The sequence below is a fragment of the Schistocerca nitens genome, chromosome 6 (assembly GCF_023898315.1).
Source record: "Schistocerca nitens isolate TAMUIC-IGC-003100 chromosome 6, iqSchNite1.1, whole genome shotgun sequence".
Taxonomy (NCBI): domain Eukaryota; kingdom Metazoa; phylum Arthropoda; class Insecta; order Orthoptera; family Acrididae; genus Schistocerca; species Schistocerca nitens.
In genome coordinates, this window is record NC_064619.1 from 240,697,407 (window position 1) to 240,719,249 (window position 21,843).

General features: G+C 40.8%; 1 protein-coding gene across 2 annotated transcripts in view; it reads right to left on the bottom strand.

The window, feature by feature from the left end:
• LOC126262872 (DNA (cytosine-5)-methyltransferase 1-like) overlaps positions 1 to 21,843 on the bottom strand; it is a 257,340-nt gene that overhangs the window by 193,424 nt on the left and 42,073 nt on the right. Inside the window, exons 5-6 of one of the 2 annotated variants that reach the window (XM_049959738.1) lie at positions 10,348 to 10,569; positions 3,207 to 3,325 (exon numbers count right to left, since the gene is read on the bottom strand). In XM_049959738.1, coding sequence (XP_049815695.1) covers positions 3,207 to 3,325; positions 10,348 to 10,569 — 341 coding nt within the window. Of the gene's footprint in view, positions 1 to 3,206; positions 3,326 to 10,347; positions 10,573 to 21,843 lie in introns of both variants that reach the window. The other variant, XM_049959737.1, reaches the window with a different exon arrangement.

Sequence of the window (21,843 nt, forward strand, 5' to 3'; positions counted from 1 at the left end):
TGGCATAAACAAAACACTGTTAAGACAACAAGTGACAACTGCTGCAAAGTCAAATGATCATCTGATCATTTGGCAAACATCAACAGGGTTCACAAACTGGCTGCCAGTAGTGCTGTTAAATGCCCACACCAGTAATATCAAGACTTGCAGCACAGCTATGCCTGTTTTGGCTACACAACCCAGCACTAGTTCATGCAGGTGGAGACAAGTTTCCTCTAAGCCGGAGTGACTGCTGATGCCACTATATTCGCTCTGGTGGTTAGTGAACTGGACCACCGCTACACAGTCAAAATTCAAGACATAACTTCACCTCCTGATAACGGATTTCTGCACAAAGCTAAAGGGCAAGTTAATTTGAAGAAGGAACAAGTGCAGTAGGTTCTCACACAGGAGGCATTGGTGACAGAAAAGAATCTTGGTACAGCTGTCATTGAAGAAGCAATGTTTATGCATGCATGGTGCCTGATACATTACTGCACACATGGTGGAGCAGCCATCTGCTAGAAAAGGTGAAGGCCATTACAGCATCACAAATAAACATGTCACTTGATGTCATAGCGGACCCGTTGGACCATATTCAGGACATGAGCGTACCAACCTCCTGCCTCGAAACTATAGCAGTGTATAGTAGCATCTCAGTGGTAACAGGTGGTTTATGACAGTCTCACGAACGAGATCAATGCGCTAAGTAAGCAATGGGTGAAGATAAAAAGTCATTCCTCAGCAAACTCCACAGCAGCCACTTATCAGTGCAGACAGATATGCATTGGTACCACAAGAAGTTTAGAGACAAGGCACACAAATGTATCTCACCGTGTGCCATCCTCAGCGGTAAACACCAGGCAGAAATAATTGCTCCGGATAGCCAGTGTTTGTTCATGCACCTCTTCATCACAGACCGCAAAACAGGATGCAAATTTTGGTGAACCCAGTTACATAAAGACCAATCAGCCACCTTGTTCTGTCTTTCAGTGGCTCATAATCCAACCATAGTGATGTATGGAACACAGCACACCTAGTTGGAGTTTGGACTACAAAACACCTTGACGTGGAATTTCACCAAGGCAGATGTAACCAAACCTGTAATCTGAGCTGATTTATAACAGCGTGTTGTCTGCTGCCACCAACACTCATCTAATAGATAACATCACCTGATTGTCTGCCGGTGGATTCCATCACAAAAGGTACACCATAATGCAGTACATTATATTAACACTACTGCAGAGCCACAGACTTCATGCAGGCCCAGATGTCTCACCATTATTCTAAACACCGTTGCCAAGGCAGAATTTAATACCATGTTGAAGGAAGGCATCATTCGCCTGTCTAGCGGAACTTGGTCATCTCCTCTAAATTTAGTACCAACGAAGAACAGTGCGCGACTACACCCTGAATGCTAGGACAATACCATATAGCTACCTTGCACTTCTATTGAGGGATTATAATTATGCTTTATGTGGGGGGAAAATGTGTTAAGTGTACTAGATTGCAAAAAAGGTACAGCTGAAAGAGATATTAAAAAATAAATAAATAAATAAATAAATCTATTATAACACCATTCGGCCTACTCAGGAAAACCTGTTTATGACGTTCAGATTGAGGAATGCTGTCCAGACATGGCAAAGATTTATAGATTCAGTTTCACTAGGCTTGCAGTATTGCTTCGTATATCTTAACTATATACTTATTTTTTCAGCAACACCACAGGAACACAAACAGCACCCGACTGAGGTGTTTAAGCACCTTGATAAATACAGAGTAGTGTTGAACACTTCAAAGTGTGATTTCGACCAGGCAGAGATTACCTTTTTGGGCCACCTCATGTCGTCAGCCATATCACTGCCATTGCCGGAGAAAAGTAAAGCTATTTTAAAAATTCCACAGCTGGAAACTGCTAAAGATCTCTAAAGATTGCTGTGAGTTCTTAACATTGATAGCCATCACCTACCTCGTGCGGCAGAACTGCAAGAGCGTCTTGCCGCAGCTTTAACTGGTCTTTAGATTTAAGACAAAAGCTGTTCCAACGGGTAACATTTCTGCTGAGATACTAGTCACTACATTTGTGTCACATTTTGTCAGTGCTTTTTACTTTGCTTTGTTTATTCATTCGTTTGGTTACCAAGCAAAACTTGAGATTGCATACGCCTTGTATTAGTGGATATATATTTTCTTGTTATGCTGAATCTGAAGACATGCAATAATATCAGAATTATGTGCTACTCCAAAACCACACATTTGTTCCTATTTATTCTTGCTGTGACCAGAACCAATGTAGAATTCAAAAACCTAGCAACCCGCTGTCCTGCAACAACAAAACATACAGTTCTAGGCAAACTGTTGATGTTCTAGTTTTGAACAACTCCAACATGAATGTATCAGCTTCGTGCACCACAAGTAACGTCAGTATCGAGGTGGAGGACTCCACACAGAAATACCGTTCAGTGTAACACTGTTAACCAAGCTAGCTATGATCTACATCATAAGTGAATTTTTCCCATCCCTTAGATGGTAAGTGTTTTGGAAAAGGATATTGACCGGCAACACGCCATACAAGAATTGCCCAAACATGTTTCACAAGATTCATGTATGTGAGACCAAGGTCATGACGCCATGTGCTGGATTGTTTGGTTTTTAAGATTTCTCAAGTTTTCATGAAGTCACAAATCTATCTGCAAGTTACATTGCTGATATTGTGGCTCAAAATGATGTCAAATAAGTCAGCTTTTGAACACAAAAGATAAACTGTAATAGAAAACAATTTATTGCAGAGGACAGTCTTTTGTACCGTTCACGAAGAGGCTCATCTGAACATAATGGTTTCTATTCTATTTCTTTTAAAACTTATCTATGAAGTGTTCTGTGACAAGTGTAATTTGCCTGGCAGTATTTTTCCTCATTTGAGCAATGCTTCACCAATGTTAAAATACTAAGCTAGTGATGTGTTCTACCTAGATAAGGTGTTATTACTGAGGGATAAAAACACAATTCTTGAAAATTTTCTCACTGCCTGCAACTCTTATTACAAAAAATATATGTCTAATAATTATAAAACAAAAAGCGTCCATGAAGGAAAGACTTTTGTGAAGTGCTGTGTCACCTTTAAAATAATTACAATAACTACTGTTTTCCTCAATAACTTCTTGCAAACACATATGACACTTCATGAATGTTCTTTGTTAAAAAATTATTTTATCTGAGTCACTTACCTTCTGGGTCAGAGTTTTCTTCATATACTGCTTTCATGTACCCAGAGAAATAGAGGAGGCCATTTCTTTCAATAATTCCACCATCAAAAGGACATAAGTGCCCTTCCTTGTCATATACACTGCAAATTAAGAATTCTTTGTAAGATGCTTGCAAATAGGGGAACAAAAAGCTTATACTGGATCTTATTTTTTTAAACATGGAATGAAATTAATAAACCTCAGAAACTATATTTGATTCATTCCGATTCCCCTGACACACACACACACACACACACACACACACACACACACACACACACACAAAATAGTGATTCTCGGGCTCTGCGCCCATCAGACTGAAGCACTGTGTCATGGAGGACACAGACAGCAAGTGAGGTGGGTGTGTCAATCTGTCTTTGTTTCTGCATCTTACGATTATTTTCAACTCAACCTGGAATGTTTACATTTCTCAATTTCGATTACTCTCTGGGCAGATTTATCACATTTTGCAACAATCTTTGCTGTATTCTATAGACTTCACTTTCAACCGGCTTTTCGCTATCTGAACTCACATTATCGACTATGCAGAACTGTCTTTAAGAGTCATCCCAAACTTAGTTGTACTGAAGTACAAGTAGGATAGGAAACATAAACTGATAAAATATATAACTGCAAGTCCCAGAAAATGCAGCACTTTGATGGGATTACTAGAATGTAATGAAACTTGCAATAAATTTCACAGATTCCCTTCTATGTATTTTGATTAATTGCAGAAAATTTACACCCATACATGGGACTTCACAGCAACTTACAAATGATTAAGGTATCAATAAATAGAAGACCACAGTAAAGTCAGATAAATACAGCAAGCTGTTCAATAAAATATTAAACACCATGCACGTTCTGTGACTTAAATTCATTCCTTGAACGTACAGTCACTCTCCTTTTTCTCCAGTTGTTCTATAAAACTATGGTGCACTTATATCTTCAGTTTCAGTGACTTCCAAATGATATTGTGATGAGCCTGAAACAATTTTTTATATTCCACTTGCCCTTTTGGTTTCATGTATTGATATTAGAATTTCTTCTTTCTTATTTACGACATGTTATGCATTCTGAACAAAAGATATTAAGTGAATGCGTCCACCCCAATGGTAGAAATGGCACCTCCATCTTAGAAAGGCATAACAAACTCAACATAGCATACCACCTGTCCCACAATCTGCACAACAAGAAGTGCATTTCGAAGAATGCCAAAGTCTGTCATTACAGAACTGCCATCAAGCCACAGTTTCTGTATGCCGCAAAGACCCTCTTGGTGAACAGAAAAGGCACTATGGACGACCTGGAGAAAGCTGAAAGACGTATTCTCAGAAAATTTCATGGCCCGAGATTGCTCCCAGATGGAACCTACCGATTGAAGTCCAATTCTGAACTGTATCAACAGTTAGAATCAGCCAACACCAGTATGTGACTTAGGAGGCTCAAGTTCTATAGGCATCTACAACAAATGAACAACAATAGTTTTACCAAGACAATCTTCCCATTGGTTAAAAGCTACAAGACTGGAAGCCTGTGGCTTAATGAAGTACTAAAGAACTTGGATTCGGTTGGGCTCTCTGATCTTGAGGTAGAAGATTGTTCCAAATTTTGTGCTATGGTAGAGTCTTGGACCCCACCACCTAGAGTCCCTAAACGTCAGAAGCCCCTTTCACAGGAGAGGAAGGAGAAATTACCTGCACAGCTCAAGAGAAATTGGGAACGGAAGAAAGCATCCAAGAAGAACTAGTCATAAGCACTCCTTAGTGGGCTTAAATCAATAATAAATATTAAATGGGTGTTCCTTCAGATCCACAGATATGTCCAAGCTGCATGATTTTGCTTTACTTGTCACTGTTTTTTACACTGTATCTGTAGTTAGTCTTCAACTTCATTTCTAAAAAGAAGTTAGCCTAAAAAAGACTTAATGTAACAACAGAAAATCACTGTGGTAAGACTCACACTCCTGTTGGTCTGACTGAATACTTCTGACAATTATCCACGGAAGCAGCCTGTTACAAGAAACATGCCATATCTGATGCATCACCCCTCACACCTATGAATAAATAAATGCCCATCTCTATTGATTGTCCACACTTTGCAACAACATTTTCCACGAAAAAATTCAAGCAATGTTAGTAATTCCACTAACTGTGTGACAATCTTGTAATCAACACAGTTGAGGCTGATACCATTCTCAATTGTATAATTGATGTTTCAATCCAAACTGCTGTCTGGATTCTCTATTATTACCACAAGCGTTTACCTATAAGCCTAAATCACAGGGCACATTAAAGAGCCTGGCACTGGGGATAAAAATACTAATTACATGGTAATCATTGCCTGAAGAGTTCTGATTCAAATACTGCTCTCCCACGACTTCTACTCACCAACACAATCAGCTATATCTTCTTAACCTTCTCCTTTCCAGCCTCAACTGGTACTTTAGAATCTACACCCACAGACTGATTCCGAAATGGGAGAGCTGTCTAAGATTTTACCCATCTTCTCTGAAACACTAAAATTATTTGAAATACTTATACGGAAGTTATCATGCTTTCCTCTAGGTCTTTTCCTGCTTTAGAAGATCTAACATTGATCCACACTTCTTGTCCAGCCATAAAATTACCACTGTTTAACTGAGATAACTATTTGTACGGGACTGTCAAATCGGCTCGAATTTTCACGATTAGCTGGTCGTTTTTCGATATGCTGTAGCTGTGCTGGCAGTCACTAGACAGCCAAAATGTGCAGCATTACCCTACGTGTCAGTAGTAGCAAAATACTCAATACATAAATAGTTTTAGAAAATAATTAAAAGGTTCAAACCAAGTTATTCTTTTTCAGATTGCTCATCTTCCTTAATGATGTGGTTTTGTAGGGGACCCCAAGACACTCCCTTCAAGAGATGTTGTTGAGCCCAACAGTGCTGTGTTAGATATTTGACTTGGTTCACGAGTATGACAGTTGAAATCCTCATTTGGCCATCTTGATTTACTTTTTCCATAGTTTCCCTAAGTCACGTAAGGTAAATGTTGGGATGGTTCCTTTGAAAGGATCCAACTGATTTCGTTTTCCACTCTTTCCCAATCCGAGCAGGTGCTCTGCCCCTAATCCTATGATAGAATTTTGTTTTCCTGCAGTTTATTGTGTTTAAATTGGATACAACATTCTTCATTAGTAATACTAACAGCCATTAAGCTCAACGGCACTTCCACTGCCAGTGTCCATACTGACAACATGCAGCTCTGCTGTCTGATAACCATGGGCACTGTTTCATGCACTTTGACTTTAATCATTATGGCTTTGCCTGCAAGGGTATGTACGGGTGGTGGTAGTAGTAGTAGTAGTAGTAGTAGTAGTAGTAGCTTTGTTTTTGTGTGTGTGTGTGTGTGTGTGTGTGTGTGTGTTTTATTTCTGAAAAATGACTTTGTCCAAAAGCTGGAGTACTGAGGTTGGACAAAAAACATGGAAACAATATGACAAATACATGCCTGAGCACAAATGCAGATTCTAGCCACATCTGCATCTTGCAAAGTTGTACTTGACCACGAATGGCACCTGTGCAATGTCCTCAATACATTGCAAGTGTCAGTCGTGGTCAGAACAGTGCTGTGTGTTGCTCTGAGTGTTTTATGGTGGAGCTAACTGAACTGAAAAATGGGCAAATTGTTGTTGCTCATACAGTGGGTACTTCTGTAACCACGATAGCCAAAAGTGTTTGGTGTTTCAAGAGGCACTGTATATAAGATTTACACCACATAAAGGGAAATTGGAAAAACATCGTCAGTTAAGTCAGACCATGGACCAAAATATGCATTTTGTGATCATGACAGACAGTCATTTACTAAGATAATGACAAAATTTAAGAGGGCAACAGCTGCAAGTCACTTCAGAGCTGAATGTCACACTCGTGTAACCTGTCAGCATCAAAACAACATTAAGGGCACTCCACAGGCAGGTAACACCATCCAGGGTGAGCTAGAATTTCAAAACTACTCCTGAATGATGCAAATGCTTGTAACAGAAAAAAACACGGTGTCAATGCCATGAAATCTGGACTATGGTGCAATGGAGAAAGTAATTTGGTCAGATGAGTCTCGTTTCATAGAGTTCGCAGCTTTTGACAGAGTTTATGTTCCGACAGTGAAACATGACGCAGTTTCATTGATTGTGAGTGGTCATACCATAGTATTCCATGAGCCCCGAAGTTAAACTGCGTGGTTACCTTCCTGCAAAGGACTTATGAGCATTTTGGCTACCTGTATTAAAAAAAAACAGGACCCCTGTTCACACAGCTCACACCATAAGACTGGTTTTGTTAGCATAAGGATGAACTGTCTCACCTCCTCTAACCATCGCAGCCCCCAGATCTCAATACTATTGAGCGTTTGTGGTCTGCTTTGGAGAGCAGGATCTGTGATCATTACCCAGTGCCATCATTGTTACATTAGCTTGCCTCTTTTGCAGAAAGAACAGTATAAAATTCCCTTGAAAAGCACAGAATCTGTATTTAACCATTCAGAGACGAGTGGAAGCTGTTTTGAATGCCAATGCTTTGTCTACACAGTATTAGGCACGGTAAGGGGTTGTGTTTTTGGTGTTTCCATATCTTTTGTCCACCCCCTGCATTTCTAGCATCCTTTTCCACTGTGGCTGTCTGCGACTCAATGCAGCAAGCAGCAATTCGTCCTTTCCGTACTACTGTTATTCCATCCAGGACTTTCCACTGTTTTATTTACTTTCTAATGAACATAACTTTGGCAGCTTGCTTTCAACATACCTTAAATGCAACTGTTTCATGTAGTATCTGTAGCACATGACATGGAGTTACGGAGATGAAAGACAATGGACAGGGCAAAACTGACAGTTCATAGCCTCCTAACATTGAATAATATTAAGAGAAATTGCCAACCATACAGTGGCACATGTGTACTACACTGACTCATTGTTCTGCAGTAGAACTGACTAGCTTTCAGAAGTTAGGAATCTATTGTGTCTTCATGAAGATTGTGTCCAGAAGCCCAATCACATTTTCCAAAATAAATAACTAAAATACTTATCACTTTTGTTTCTTCACTGGAAAATTTTTCACGGTGCTTCAAGCCAGACACCACACAATATAACCGACCTTACAATTTGAGTCCATGGTTTTTTAAGCCATGGGCAAATGCTGGTTCTATTACCTGCCTCTTGTACTTTTCAGAAACTCCTGTTAATGTTCAGCTGCATGTTGTGCCAGAGGTTGGTCTACTTTGCTCTTGGCCTTACGTGTGAAGAAGGCCTTCTAGCCGAAAGCTTACGTTGTTAGTAGTATTTTTGATATGCTCGTCTGTGGCTCAACATTTTCTGGTATACGGTGAGTAGCGACTTATCCTTTTCATAGTATTACCATTATTCAATCATGAATTTTCCACCGTTTGATTTAAGAAGTTTATAATTCTCTTGGGTTCAACCTCACAAATTTTTAGCACAATGTATATAATCCTTTATCTAGAAGGTCAAGTATGTTTCTAAAATCTCAGTAGAAACAAGATGGTGTGTTAGGTGATGTTGGCATATGTTTTATCATAGCTGGTTTCCTAACAGTGAACTATTAATTGGTAGACTTCCAAAAACAGACTGAAAAGACAGCTACTGAAATGACAATGTGTTTTCCTGAGAAAATTCCAACCAAGACCCATACTATTATAGAGAATAGACACATCCAGAATTCAAATCTGTTTATTGTGTGTAATTCACTTACTGACAGCTTTCTCTGCAACAGAGTAGACCCAAATTTGTGACAGAATATTCAAGTAAAAAGCTTATCCTAGTATTTCTGACAGCTAGGATTAGGATTTCTTGAGCACTGGCACCAATTACGTGAATTTGTCTTTTATTTAAGTGTCAACTATTATAGTTTGCTTCAACGTGTTTCTGATTTCACAAAATTAAACAACATTAGTACACCTCCAATGCACTCCTGAGCAACATCTATCAATTTTTTAAAAATATACATCACTACAGTCTCAGCTGCACAAATTCACACTTTATCATTGCTGACAATTGAAACTAGTAATCATCTTCAGATCTAAAACAAAAATGAAATAAAGATAAATAACTACTATTTTAGACGACATATATAGAAAAACTATTTAAAATTAAAGACGTTAAAACTGTACCTGCATATTTAAATTACATACATCAACATAGTTTAAAATATAAAATACATAAAATAGTACCCGATTAATCACAAGTGGTGAAAAGTCATAATTCTTCGAGAAAGAACATAGTCAAAGTTGTACAATAAAGGTAAGATCACAGAAGTATGCTTGCGGGCACATTCCAAGTCATCAAGCATTATAAGCATATAATATTTATAAGTATGTAATGCCATGGAATGTGCTCACAAGTGTATTTGTGCAGTTATCTTTATTGTACAACTTTGACTATGTTGTCCTTTTTTTAAAAATTTGTGACTTTTCACTATTTGTAATTAATCAGGTACTATTTTACGTATTTCATATTTTAAACAATGAAAATCTCTGTAATTTAAATATGCAAGTACAATTTTAATGTCTTTAATTTTAAACAGTTTTCTATCTACGTCATTTATAGAAACAGTCATTTATTTTTGTTTCATTTCATTTTATTTTTAAATCTGAAGATGATCACTGTTTATGATGAAACTATAATAGATATTTTAAAAATATCTGAAGAGCTGCTCAATCTCTCAGACAATACTGTAGGACACCCACTGTCAATATCAGACATCTCTGTTAATAACTTTTTTTGGATAAATGAGTAACGGTGAAAGGTTGAGATTAATGGGAAAGAAGCATCTCAGAAACATTGAATACAGAACCAATTATCAGTCCAGGTACAACAGTGCTCTTAAATTTCTGTGAAACAACAGTGGCACAGTTTTCACAAGTTACAGATATTTAGAAATATTCCTAAGTGGGTGGAATGTCCATAAAATTTCAATCAATTCCAATTTATCTTAACAAAAATATGGCGAAAATCAAAAACTGTTACTTTCCTTAACAAAACAATTCATCAACCATCACATTAAACAATATTGTGCTGTCAGACATTCATAACAAAAACACAGCAGATGGCTGATAGCTGCTATACTTACGCGAAATGTGTGATCTTGTTCTGAGGCCTCTCATCATGTTCATGCACTGTCTCCTCTTGTCCTGAGAAAAGCGACAGCTTTGGATCTGTCAGAGCAATAAATTCTTCCACAGCTCCTTCCGGATGGCCTTCATAGAACTTCAAGTCAGGGTTGCTTAACAGCTGATGGCAAGTCTTACACTTCTCCAGATTCACAGAGGGTGTTATTCGTTTCTTGCTGCTGCTGCTGCACAAAAAATTACTCATGCATTAGTGCTCAACCACATTAACACAAATATAGCCCATCATAAAGAAGAAATGCCTTCATTATTATGTCTGTAATAATATATGTCAACTACCATCTAGACAGAAATAAATATTGGTTCACTCAACTATAGGAATGTTGTAAGAGGATGTATCACCAAGTGCCTCATAGCTTATTACCATAGCATACGATTCCAATGAACATTAGAATATATATCACATGCCCAAGAAAAAGCACTGTAGAAAAGTTTTTGTCATTATGAAGCATAATAATGTGTTTCAAAATCAACCACAGAATGCATCTGGGGACATGCAAGCATATACTGTGAATATTTTTTTAATATTTTCAAGCAAAACATTATTAATAATGTACTGTTCACAGAATATAACAACTGAAAATAAATGAATTTGCAACCAAAGCTAGGTGGAGGAGTTCAGCATTTCTCTACAGCAGAATGTTTACGAGGGTGGTTTGAAAAGCTCTTGGAACGGAATAGAAAAGAAGTACTTCCATCACTGAAACTTTTTTTTATTTTTCAATGTAGTCTCCCTGTAGATTAATGCACTTGGTCTAACAACGTTCCAGTGCCTTGATCCCATCTCAAAAATGAGTTTTCTCTAGGGCTGCAAAATAGTTGTCAACTCCAGTTATCAATTCTTCGTTTGAAGTGAACCTTCAGCCACCAAGAAAAATTTGCAGTTTTGCGAAGAGATGGAAGTCTGATGGAGCAATATCAGGTGAATAAGATGGGTGTGGCAACAATTCATACCTTAGTTCGTGTAATTTAGCCATGGCGATGACATGCGCTTTTTATCCAGCGTCAAGAGTCACGGCACCCATCTTGCAGATAATTTTTTCATTTCTAATTCTTCAGTTAAAATGTGATATACCCTTTTAGATGACATCTGGCAAGCGTGAGCAATTTCACACACTTTCAATCGGCAATCCTCCATGACCATTTTGTGCACTTGTGCAATGGTTTCTGGAGTAGTGACACATCTTGGCTGACCACTGCGCGGATCATCATCTAAGCTCTCCCGATCAAGTCTAAATTCATTTGCCCACTTGGCGCAAGTTGAATATGAAGGAGCAGAGTTCCCCAGTGTATTCTGGAAATCAGCAAGAATATCCTTTGTTTTCGTACCTCTCTTTACGAAGTACTTAATCACTGCTTGAATCTTGATTTTTTCCATCGTCCCAAATCACTACACGGGAACAACAGAGCCATGTCACCGCCACAGCTCTCTTCCAAGAGCACTGACGTGGCACGAGTTATTGGCAACAGTCCAATGAATATAACGTGAACAACTCACTGTACTAGCACTGACCTCTCATAGTGATTCTGAGAACTTTTCAAACCACCCCCATACCATTTTGAAAATTCCTGGTAGATTACAACCCAGGTTTGAATCCTGGACTGGCACGCAGTTTTAATCTTCTTGCAAGTTTCATGATACGAGAGATTTTCTCCTCTAAAGGATTCAGAAGGTTTACAAGATATAGTAAACCTTAATCATAGTAACAACATCTGAAAATCTCTTCCCATCAACTGAACAGTTGATAGCTGCCATGTGTATTTGACGGCTGGATACAATGCTGTGTGTGAGATGATTCACGTTGTTCTTTGTCACAAGATTCCATTCCTGAGAAGAGTTGTATGAAAGCCTGGAAAACAGCTCTGTGGCAGAAAGGTTGCATTTCACTTGTGCAATACACAGCAGATGTGTTTTACAGGTTTCAGATCCAGATACTTTACTTGTTAGTCCACACAGGACTAGTGTTTATTGCAAGAGTCAAATGTTTTCCTCCAAACTAGTTCTTGACGGTACAGTAACTGATCTTTGTACCTCTGGTGATGAATAGCATTCACCAACCATCACTAAGATGTGACGCTCCATTTAACTGCCAATCATATCTTCCCACGTGAGGATCCCACCAACACTAAACTTCTTGCACTGTCTTTTTATATATCATTTACCACTTTCCGTTCTCTGCAAATTTCCAATAATAATCCTAGTGTGATTTACAGCCGGACTCCTCTATAAAGAACAGATTCCTTCACTGATTTATGATTGAATCTTAGCACTGAAAACATCAAAATTTACAGGTCCTGTGCCTTGCGTGGGATGTGCCATTCCAGTTGCTCAGTCAACAAGTCAACTTCTTTGATCCACCAGTATACAGTTTCCTATGGAAATGTCTTTTAGACTACTTTCAATTTTCATTCTGCTTTCCTGTTTGCTTGCAATACTACCAAAGGCTTGAAATGACACTTCTGGGGTACATTTATTGCTAATCCTGCAATCTGTTTGACCTGAAGGCATTTGAAGTTTCCATAACATTTATATGTATCTTTGTGACATTTTGTAGTACACTTTACAAACACACAGCTCAAAACCAAAACTTAAACATATTTCTAATTCAATGCTTTTCATAACCTTTCAGTCATGAACTTGTCCAAAGAACAAAATACTGCATTCCTACACAAATAGCCAATTCCTGTCCATGGAAAAGCCTGATGTCCGTTTTGCTCAACTTTTGTCTTTCCATTTAACTTATTGTGTTTGCCTTTTTGAAACTAGTGTATAGTGTACATTAATTTATTTAATTTGGTTATTTCTTTTTCTATCCTTCCACATACAGCTCCCACAATCAACTGACATATCCAGCGTTCATTGCTTCTTTATTGTTTATTGCTGTACATTCACTCTTCAACAGAAACTTCTTCCTAACACAAATAAATAATCAATACACAATGACCAAATTTATATTTGTACTCCCAAGCCCTGCACACAACACAACTGAGGGTTCAAAGCGTACAAGACTGACACCCTGCCACACCCCTTCCTATTCTTTTCACAGATGGTACAGAGGAAAAATGATCATCAATAACAACCTGCAGAAACCAAGTAATTTCCATTTTACTACCAAGGTTATTATTTCATTTCAGTCTGAGTAAACAATAAAATAACGACCAAGGCTCCATAGATTTTTTTACAGCCTCAAGTTACATCCAACATCATGTCAATAATGCACTACACTATGGATTCCTTACCAATGGGTTACATGGTGTGACCCTCGTAACATCACAAAGAAATAGTGAAGAAATCTCACATGTGTTTGTGATATTACCAGATCAACTTGCAACACACTAGGCCTTTGAGAGAGACTATACTTACTTTACGGACATTTTATGAATTATGGCCTAGACTTTAGCGTACTATCTAAATACCAGTATTTCTCTCCATCTTCTGACAATTCAGTAGTGCAATGCAATCAAGTCACTGATACAATAAGAATCCTATGATACCACAAGGTATTAATATCTTTGTTAACATAAAAATAACTTCATATAAATACATGTTCATAAAAACTAGTTATTTCATGCTTAAATATTCATATTCTACACATCTGAATTAATGCTGAAGTAATCTACCTACAGTTCTGTAAATTCATTTTATTAATCTGTTGAAGTTGTACCAGTGATTGTCACTAACAAAGTTGTAAACTCTTTGGTTCGTATTGTACCTCTGCTCTTTGTTATACACAGTCTTGATGGGAGCATGGCTGGAAAGAGAGGACAAGTGCTTTTGTAGAACTGCTGAAGTCGGTAGCATTTTGTATTAATTGCTCGGAGTGTAAAACATTTCTGAATATAACTGGAGCCATATAAAGGCCTAAAGCACACCATAATTGATTTTGAGCTTGTAGCATGTATGCATGTTCCTGACATCTATTTATCTTATGGAGAGCCAGCTTTATCTACACTCCTGGAAATTGAAATAAGAACACCGTGAATTCATTGTCCCAGGAAGGGGAAACTTTATTGACACATTCCTGGGGTCAGATACATCACATGATCACACTGACAGAACCACAGGCACATAGACACAGGCAACAGAGCATGCACAATGTCGGCACTAGTACAGTGTATATCCACCTTTCGCAGCAATGCAGGCTGCTATTCTCCCATGGAGACGATCGTAGAGATGCTGGATGTAGTCCTGTGGAACGGCTTGCCATGCCATTTCCACCTGGCGCCTCAGTTGGACCAGCGTTTGTGCTGGACGTGCAGACCACGTGAGACGACGCTTCATCCAGTCCCAAACATGCTCAATGGGGGACAGATCCGGAGATCTTGCTGGCCAGGGTAGTTGACTTACACCTTCTAGAGCACGTTGGGTGGCACGGGATACATGCGGACGTGCATTGTCCTGTTGGAACAGCAAGTTCCCTTGCCGGTCTAGGAATGGTAGAACGATGGGTTCGATGACGGTTTGGATGTACCGTGCACTATTCAGTGTCCCCTCGACGATCACCAGTGGTGTACGGCCAGTGTAGGAGATCGCTCCCCACACCATGATGCCGGGTGTTGGCCCTGTGTGCCTTGGTCGTATGCAGTCCTGATTGTGGCGCTCACCTGCACGGCGCCAAACACGCATACGACCATCATTGGCACCAAGGCAGAAGCGACTCTCATCGCTGAAGACGACACGTCTCCATTCGTCCCTCCATTCACGCCTGTCGCGACACCACTGGAGGCGGGCTGCACGATGTTGGGGCGTGAGCGGAAGACGGCCTAACGGTGTGCGGGACCGTAGCCCAGCTTCATGGAGACGGTTGCGAATGGTCCTCGCCGATACCCCAGGAGCAACAGTGTCCCTAATTTGCTGGGAAGTGGCGGTGCGGTCCCCTAAGGCACTGTGTAGGAACCTACGGTCTTGGCGTGCATCCGCGCGTCGCTGCGGTCCGGTCCCAGGTCGACGGGCACGTGCACCTTCCGCCGACCACTGGCGACAACATCGATGTAGTGTGGAGACCTCACGCCCCACGTGTTGAGCAATTCGGCGGTACGTCCACCCGGCCTCCCGCATGCCCACTATACGCCCTCGCTCAAAGTCCGTCAACTGCACATACGGTTCACGTCCACGCTGTCGCGGCATGCTACCAGTGTTAAAGACTGCGATGGAGCTCCGTATGCCACGGCAAACTGGCCGACACTGACGGCGGCGGTGCACAAATGCTGCGCAGCTAGCGCCATTCGACAGCCAACACCGCGGTTCCTGGTGTGTCCGCTGTGCCGTGCGTGTGATCATTGCTTGTACAGCCCTCTCGCAGTGTCCGGAGCAAGTATGGTGGGTCTGACACACCGGTGTCAATGTGTTCTTTTTTCCATTTCCAGGAGTGTATATCTGCAGTCCCACACACATTCAAGAAGAGCTGTCTCATCGATTTCTCAGACATTCATTTCCATATGGGTCCAAGGCACCAAGCATAATTTCATCACTCGGAACTGCTCAATAGCTATTCCAATATACACTGAATATATATGAAGGTAGTATCTGTTTCCAAAAGAACAGATACCACTGATGACCGTGCAGCTTCTCTAGAATGAAATGATGATTAAACCGACACCCTAACTGCAAACAGGCATTGATATACATCATTAGGGACATGTTGAAAATGTGTGCCCCGACCAGGATCTCCTGCTCACATGGCAGATGCTCTATCCATCTGAGCCACCGAGGACACAGAGGATAGTGCGCCTGCAGAGACTTATCCCTTGTACGCTCCCCATGAGACCCACATTCCCAACTTGTCCACACCACTACATTCATAGTGCACCTCATAGATGCTTGCCCATCACACTCATTACTTGTGACAGATTAATCTACGAAGTACTTGGTAGATAAATCTGCTAAGTACTTGGTAGATAAATCTGTCACGAGTAATGAGTATGATGGGCAAATACCTATTAGGCGCACTACGAATGTAGTGGTGTGGACCTGTTGGGAATGTGGGTCTCATGGGGAGCGTGCAAGGGATTAAGTCCCTGCAGGTGCACTATCCTCTGTGCCCTCGGTGGTGGTGGATAGAGCGTCTGCCATGTAAGCAGGAGATCTCGGGTTCAAGTCCCAGTTGGGGCACACATCTTCAACATGTCCCCAATGATGTATATCAACGCTTGTTTGCAGCTAGGGTGTCGATTTAATCATCATACACTGATGTGCCAAAGAAAGTGGTACACCTGCCCAATATCATGCAGGGCTCCGGCAAGCATTCAGAAGTGCCCAACACAACATGGCACAGACTCGACAAATGTCTGAATTAATGCTGAAGGGAACTGACAACATGAATCCTGCAGGGCTGTCCAGTAACCTGGAAGGGTATGAGGGGGTGGAGATCTCTTCTGAACAGCACATTGCAAGGCATCCCAGATACGCTCAATAATGTTCGTGTCTGTGGAATTTGGTGGCCAGCGAAGTCTTTAAACTCAGAGGAGTGTTCCTGGAGCACTCTGTAGCAATTCAGGGCGTGTGGGTGTCGCATCGCCTTGCTGGAATTGTCCAAGTCTGTCACAATGCACAATGGACATGAATTGATGCTGGTGATCAGACAGGATGCTTACGTACATTTCAACTGTCAGAGTTGTATCCAGACATATAAGGTGTCCCGTATCACTCCAACTACACACGCCCCACACCATAAGACCCTCCACCAGCTTGAACAGTCTCCTGCTGACACAAAGGATCCATGGATTCATGACGTAGTCTCCATACCCACACATTTCCATCTGTTCGATACAATTTGAAACAAGACTTGTCTGACCATGCAACATGTATCCAGTCATCAACAGTCCAATGTTGATGATGGGCCAAGGCAAGGCATAAAGCTTTGTGTCATGCACTTATCAAGGGTACAGGAAAGGGCCTGTGGCTCTAAAAGCTCTTATTGATGACGTTTCATTGAAAGGTTAGCACGCTGACATTTTTTGATGGCCCAGCATTGAAGTCTGCTGCAATTTGCGGAAGCGTTGCACTTCTATCACGTTGAACTATTCTCTTCAATCATCATTGGTCTCATTCTTGCAGGATCTCTTTCCAGCCACCACAATCTCGGAGATTTGAAGTTTTACCAGATTCCTGATATTCATGGTACACTCGTGAAATGGTCGTATGGGAAAATCCACACCTCATAGCTACCTCGGAGATGCTGTGTCCTGTCGCTCATGTGCTGACCTTAACACAACATTCAAACTCACTTAAATCTTGATAACCTGCCATTGTAGCAGCAGTGACCAATCTAACAACTGTGCCAGACACTTGTCTTATATAGGTGTCGCCAAGCACAGCACCATATTCTGCCTGTTTACATATGTCTGTATATCCTTTGGCGCTTCAGTGTAGGATGCTGAGGCCTGGTTAAAAAGCAATTCAGAACTATGAAACTTCCTGGCAGATTAAAACTGTGTGCCCGACCGAGACTCGAACTCGGGACCTTTGCCTTTCGCGGGCAAGTGCTCTACCATCTGAGCTATCGAAGCACGACTCACGCCCGGTACTCACAGCTTTACTTCTGCCAGTATCTGCTGTGAGTACCAGGCGTGAGTCGTACTTCGGTAGCTCAGATGGTAGAGCACTTGCCTGCGAAAGGCAAAGGTCCCGAGTTTGAGTCTCGGTCGGGCACACAGTTTTAATCTGCCAGGAAGTTTCGTATCAGCGCACACTCCGCTGCAGAGTGAAAATCTCATTCTGGAATTCAGAACTATGATTGTACACTTCCTGCTTTTATCATGTTTTACCATCTATTAATGTGGTTCTGGCTAGCAGCTTTTGAGTTGATTTGCAAGGATGCAGGCTGATAATGGTAGTGCTGATGGCAGTTGTGAGCTGAAAGGAGCAATTGCTGGTATTTAGCATTTCTGTTCAGTTATTAGCGGACTGAAATCTGTTTGTGTTATAAGGTAAGGATGATGATAGTTTCAGAATGCTGTGAAATAAGTATATACTTCAGCCTTGCAGATATGCAATTAGAGTATGCCCTAGTGGCCCAAGTGGGTTGTTGGTTATGGCCACTCATTTGGTTGAAATATGTGGTTGTTAATGTATTGCAATTGCGATAATTCCCCAGCCCTCCACTTAATAACTGCTCATGGGGTTGAGCTCCGATTACTAGTGGTACACCACAGAATGTGGTTACTGAGTTACACCCCCACACGCCTGATGCAGTCGGTAGGGTTACTGGAGCAGTCAATTTGACTGCATTGTTGTGAAGCAACTTAAACCCAGAAAATGGAACTAAGGTCGATTCAAGATGCTAGTTATCTCCATAGGGAGGAATTTATGTATGAAATTGCAATTAGAGGAGCTAAACGCAGCGTACTGTCTAGGAAATTTTGGAGCAGGTGAAGGAGGATGGGTCAACATCACTGGTAGTGTTGCCCAAGAATCTGCACTTCAAGTCATCCAGAAAGTATTGGAAGAGCTTGATATTTGTCATCATCCACTGTTTAAGAATCAGATCAACAGGTTAAGTTCAGAAGCTGTGTGCGAAGCTGGAACATGATAGGAACAGAATTAAGGCTTTGTTGTTGGTGACCAAAATCACTTCTACTTGATCACAGTTGGTGGAACTGCAAGACGTGTTTCATGTTTTATCTGTGGTGGGCTAGTTTTGGATTGAGGCTGAGAGAAGAGAGGGGTTCAGTAGATGAAACGGCAGGGAATACAGGGTTTAGTCACCTCAGTAAGTTGTTGAATCAGCTTTAAGGCATTTTGCTGGAGGTGAGTGAGTTTTTAGTAAGTTCTGTCCTGTAGGCAGTTTTATTTTTTAAATAAATTGGAAGAGAAGGGTGGAGCCTTACATGTTAGAAAGGAGGAATTGTTACAAACAATAGCCACAAAGGTTGATGGAGGCTTGTTGGAAACTGTGCAAAAAATTCCATTAACCAGGGTGAAACTTTGCACGAATTTCATGAGAGGACCTGCAGGGGATCTACATCACATAGGGCACTGCAGATGCTCCTTCATTATGAACATGTGAAAGGTCCTTAGAAGCAGTTCACCTGTTATGAAGAGAGCTGTAAGTGGAGGGCTAGAGTTGTGCCTAGGATTTAGTCTGAAGTTGTATGACATATTCTTGAGGGTATACAGCTGGGGGATCAACAGAGAGCAGTGTCTGTGTGAAAAACCATATGATTGTGCTACTTTGGGTGATACCTGTTAGCCACATGCAATAGGTGGCTTATGTCTACAAGTGAACAAAAGAGAATGAACTATAGACGCCAAACATATGACAATACCACATGTATAGGCCACGACAACTTATGGTTTTTGCTTGTGGCAAATCCACACATCTAGCCCAAAAATGTTCTGTAAGCACACATCTAGCCCAAAAATGTTCTGTAAGTCAAAGCATGGGGACTGACCAATGACAGTTGGACCACTTTATCCTGCATGGCGACTGGGAGAAGTGCAGGTTGGGGCAATTACAACCATGAAGTCAAGACAGTCTAAACAGCTGACACACATACGTCACTATGTTAAAAATGAAGCAGTCTGTGGATTGGTGGATTCAGTCAGTGTAGTGCTGGCATCAGACATGGAGTGGATCAATAGAAACAGCAGTTGCTGCAAATGGGGAAATACTGAACAGGAGGAACCCAAGTAACAATACCCAGTTGGATGTCCGAGGGATGTTGGTTATCAGATTGGGAATACAAGGTTATACGTGGAAAGTTAACATTCAATTTGTCAACGCCATTTATTATTGGCTCAGATATCATATGGAAGATTGGGGTACTTGACGGAGCAGACAGTAGTTATTATTTCAGGCATCAGTTGTGTGAGCACTATCGTACACAAACCAAACTGGTACAAGGTAATATTCCTGAGGCAGAATTGGAGGCAACACCAGCAAGCAAGCTGGTACCAAAAGATTTGGAGTAATTAAGAATGAGCACAGGGTCCATATACGTGAACTGTGTGGGTAGTATAGAGATATATTGACAGTCAAGTTGGGAATCACTGCTCCACTAGAATATGAGATAGAACTCACAGATCAAATGCCCATGGGGAAAGCGCCATACCGGCTATCTCCACCCAGACTAAAGGAGTTTGAAGAACACATTGAGAAGATGCTACAGCAGGGAGTCATTACGCTTCCAATCTCCTAATGTGGCACCAATATTTTTAGTCCCTAAACCAGGTGTAGGTTGAAGACAAGTTATAGATTACAGTGAGCTTAATAAAAAAGGGGTTCTTAAATCAATTCTGCTACCCGATTTTCATTCACGTCTCACCTGGCTCAAGGGTGCAGCAGTGTTTACAGTACTTTATCTGAGTCAGGCTTATAATCAGATCCCCTTACATTAGAACTCGACGAAAATCACTGCATTTATTACAGATTGGAATTTATTCAAATTTAAGTGGCAGTATTATCACATTTCATGGACGCCATGTAGTCAAATATTAAGTTTGAGTTCATGTTACACTCTCTGGATGATCTGGTTGTGTATAGTAGGCTAATGGAGAAGCATTGGGGGTCATTTGAACCAAGTCTTTGGTAGATTATGTAAAGCTGAGTTGACTGTTAATCCAGATAACGTGAAGTCTGCACAAAGAGTGATTCAGCTTCTGGGTCATATAGCATCTGCAGCAGGAGTAGTTATCGACCCCAAGAGATTACAAGCAGTTCTTTGTTATCCAAGATCTACCAACATCACAACCATTGCCAGTGTAATTGGACAGAATTTTTTTTTAGGGAAGGGACAGAAGTTTAACTGGGGTCTGTCACAAGAAGCTGCCTTTCAAGCATAGAAAGAAGCTTTGGCGTTGGCTCCAATATCAGCATTGCCAAATTTTTAAAAAAGTCATTGTTCAAATGGATGCTTTTATTATTTTTATCAAAGAGCTGTTTTATTGCAGGAAGGAGATCATGGTGAACAACTGGTGCATACGCACTGATGGGATTATCTGAGGCGGAGAGGAAATACTGCGAGTTTGAGGCACTGGTGGTTTTCTCGCCCTGGAGAAATTTAGTTCTTAGATCAAACATATCACCTCTGAGCTCAAGAATGATAACAAGGCATTGTGTTGGGTCCCAGGCACGCCTCATAAGACCAGATGAATAGCATGATCTATCTGGATATTAGCATTTACCAGGTGTGGAAGTAAGAAACTGAAATTTGGTTGCAATAATTATATACAACTGATAAACAATATTTTATTCAAAATAATCTTCATTGCTATTAATACATTTTTCCCACCTCTCTGGAAGGCTGTGAATGCTGTGGTGGTGGTGGTGGTGGGGGGGGGGGGGGGGGGGGGGGGGGACTGGAGTATAAACCGCATGCCTTAGTATTTCCCAACTGAATGCCTCTATCTCTTCCCTGACCCGTTTTGCTGTGTGTGATGGAGCATTATCATCGAGCAATATGACTGTGTTGCCTTTTTCCATATTTTGGCCATTTTT